This window comes from Primulina huaijiensis, unplaced genomic scaffold (genome assembly GCF_012295235.1).
Source record: "Primulina huaijiensis isolate GDHJ02 unplaced genomic scaffold, ASM1229523v2 scaffold206692, whole genome shotgun sequence".
In the NCBI taxonomy this organism is placed as follows: domain Eukaryota; kingdom Viridiplantae; phylum Streptophyta; class Magnoliopsida; order Lamiales; family Gesneriaceae; genus Primulina; species Primulina huaijiensis.
Genome location: NW_027354570.1, coordinates 1 through 1,905, shown reverse-complemented (window position 1 = coordinate 1,905; position 1,905 = coordinate 1). Strand labels below are relative to the sequence as shown.

Sequence of the window (1,905 nt, the reverse complement as noted above, 5' to 3'; positions counted from 1 at the left end):
TTTCATCGTAATTTATGTCAAACAAATTATATATATATATATATATATATATGTTGCTTATTTTTCCCATCACCTACTTCCTTTTTCGTATTATTTAAGAAAAAATTATTCACTTCGACAGATAAAATAGGACACCAACGATATTCGATGTGACAGTCAAACAGAAAATCTTACACTTTGAGTAGCGATATTTAAAGATTTTAATAGATTTTAGTAATAGTTATTTTTTTTACAAATTTTTTCCCATTTAAATCATTTCAAGTTAATACAATTCTATGTTATTTTAAATATATTTTAGATAATCATATCCCTACGATATCTTTGAAATTCTCGAGCTCTACTTATATTGTATTAATTTGATGTTAAAAGATGGATGTTAAAAGATGGACAGACATATATCGATTAGGAGTAAGTCTTTCATAAGACAGTCTCACGGATATTTATTTGTGAGACGGTTCAATCATATCCATATTTACATAAAAAGTAATACTTTTCGTGAATGACTCATATAGGATATCTGTTTTACAAAATTGACCCGTAAAACCGTCTCACATGAGTTTTTTTGATCGACTAAATCTTACTCGAAGAATAGGATAATAATTTTTTAAAAAAAATACTCATGTTTTGACTCACGTTACCAGAAACTGGTTCGATGCTACTCGATAATAGTTAAAACGTCAATTATTAGCAATTATTATCATATTTCAGGTGCAATATATAATATCTTTAAAAAAAGTTTATATTTCTCAGATTAAAGAATATATATTATCATTTTGTAATCAAGCTATATAGTATCAAAATAGTTAAAACAATTTATTAATCTATCAAATATTATATAGAATTTAAGACATAACTTTAAGATTATAATATCGAGCGTTAAGTCGTTTTCCCATAAACTATAACCGTTTTAAATTATACAATAACTCAAATATCATCAAGTTTCATCTCCCAAAAATTATATTTAATGACAATCGTTAAGTCATACAATAATTCAACATCACGTTTCAATCATTCGAAAAATTATAACTAATGATAATCGTACTATTCAAATATTTTAAATCATATATAAAAACTCGATAGTTATCTTATGTGACAAATTATATTATAATTTATTATATAAAAACAAAAAACACAAAAAAAATAATAATAATACAAAATCATTGCAGAACTCTAAGCTATAGATGGATACCACAGACAGGGCCACATGAAGAGAAACAGAACAGAGAGATGGAGACCAGTGAAATTAGGCAAATGGACATTTCTCTATCATGTGCCCACTGCATTCCCCGTTCTACCCCTCGCCCTCCCTCGTATTTACATCACACTACATGCGTTAGGATTCTCGTCGCTGAACATCTGCGGCGGATATGCCTGCAATTCATGAACATACCTCTGAGGGTAAACCTGGTAATTCTGCAGGTACTGGTAGTTGTAGTATTCATTCCTCTTCATCTCCAGCTTGGAGTCATCCGCCTCCGCCCCAAGAACCACCGGAGCCGGCGACGGCGCGGGTAAATCCCCGCCGCCGGCCGGTGAGGCGTGATTCTTTTCTTTGCCGCTTTCTTCGCCTTTCTTCGCTTCTTTTTTCTCTCCTTCCTCTGTTTTCTTCTCCTCTTTCCCTTCCTTTTTCACCTCTTCCTTCTTCTCCGGCTCCGTTTTGATGATCACGGCGTGTTTTCCGGTCCGTTTTTGGATGTAATCGGCGAGCTTTTCGGGTTCGATTACGCCTTTTACGAGTACTTGCGAGCTCTTGAGGTGTGGTTCTACACTCTCAACTCCTATACACTCGAGAAGCAACTCAATTCAATGATATATATTTTATATTGCAAGAAATTAAATAATTATTACATTACACCTGTAAAGCCCAGATTCCGAATGATATATATATACATATACATATATATA

At 32.4% G+C, this 1,905-nt stretch overlaps 1 protein-coding gene across 1 annotated transcript; it reads right to left on the bottom strand.

Moving 5' to 3' along the window:
* Positions 1-1,132: 1,132 nt before the first annotated feature.
* On the bottom strand, positions 1,133-1,803 carry LOC140966482 (heavy metal-associated isoprenylated plant protein 7-like; the record flags this gene model as incomplete). Its single annotated transcript, XM_073426756.1, has 1 exon — positions 1,133-1,803. A coding segment is annotated over one exon (489 nt), but the record flags the coding sequence as incomplete, so codon positions are not given.
* Between the last annotated feature and the right edge of the window lie 102 nt (positions 1,804-1,905).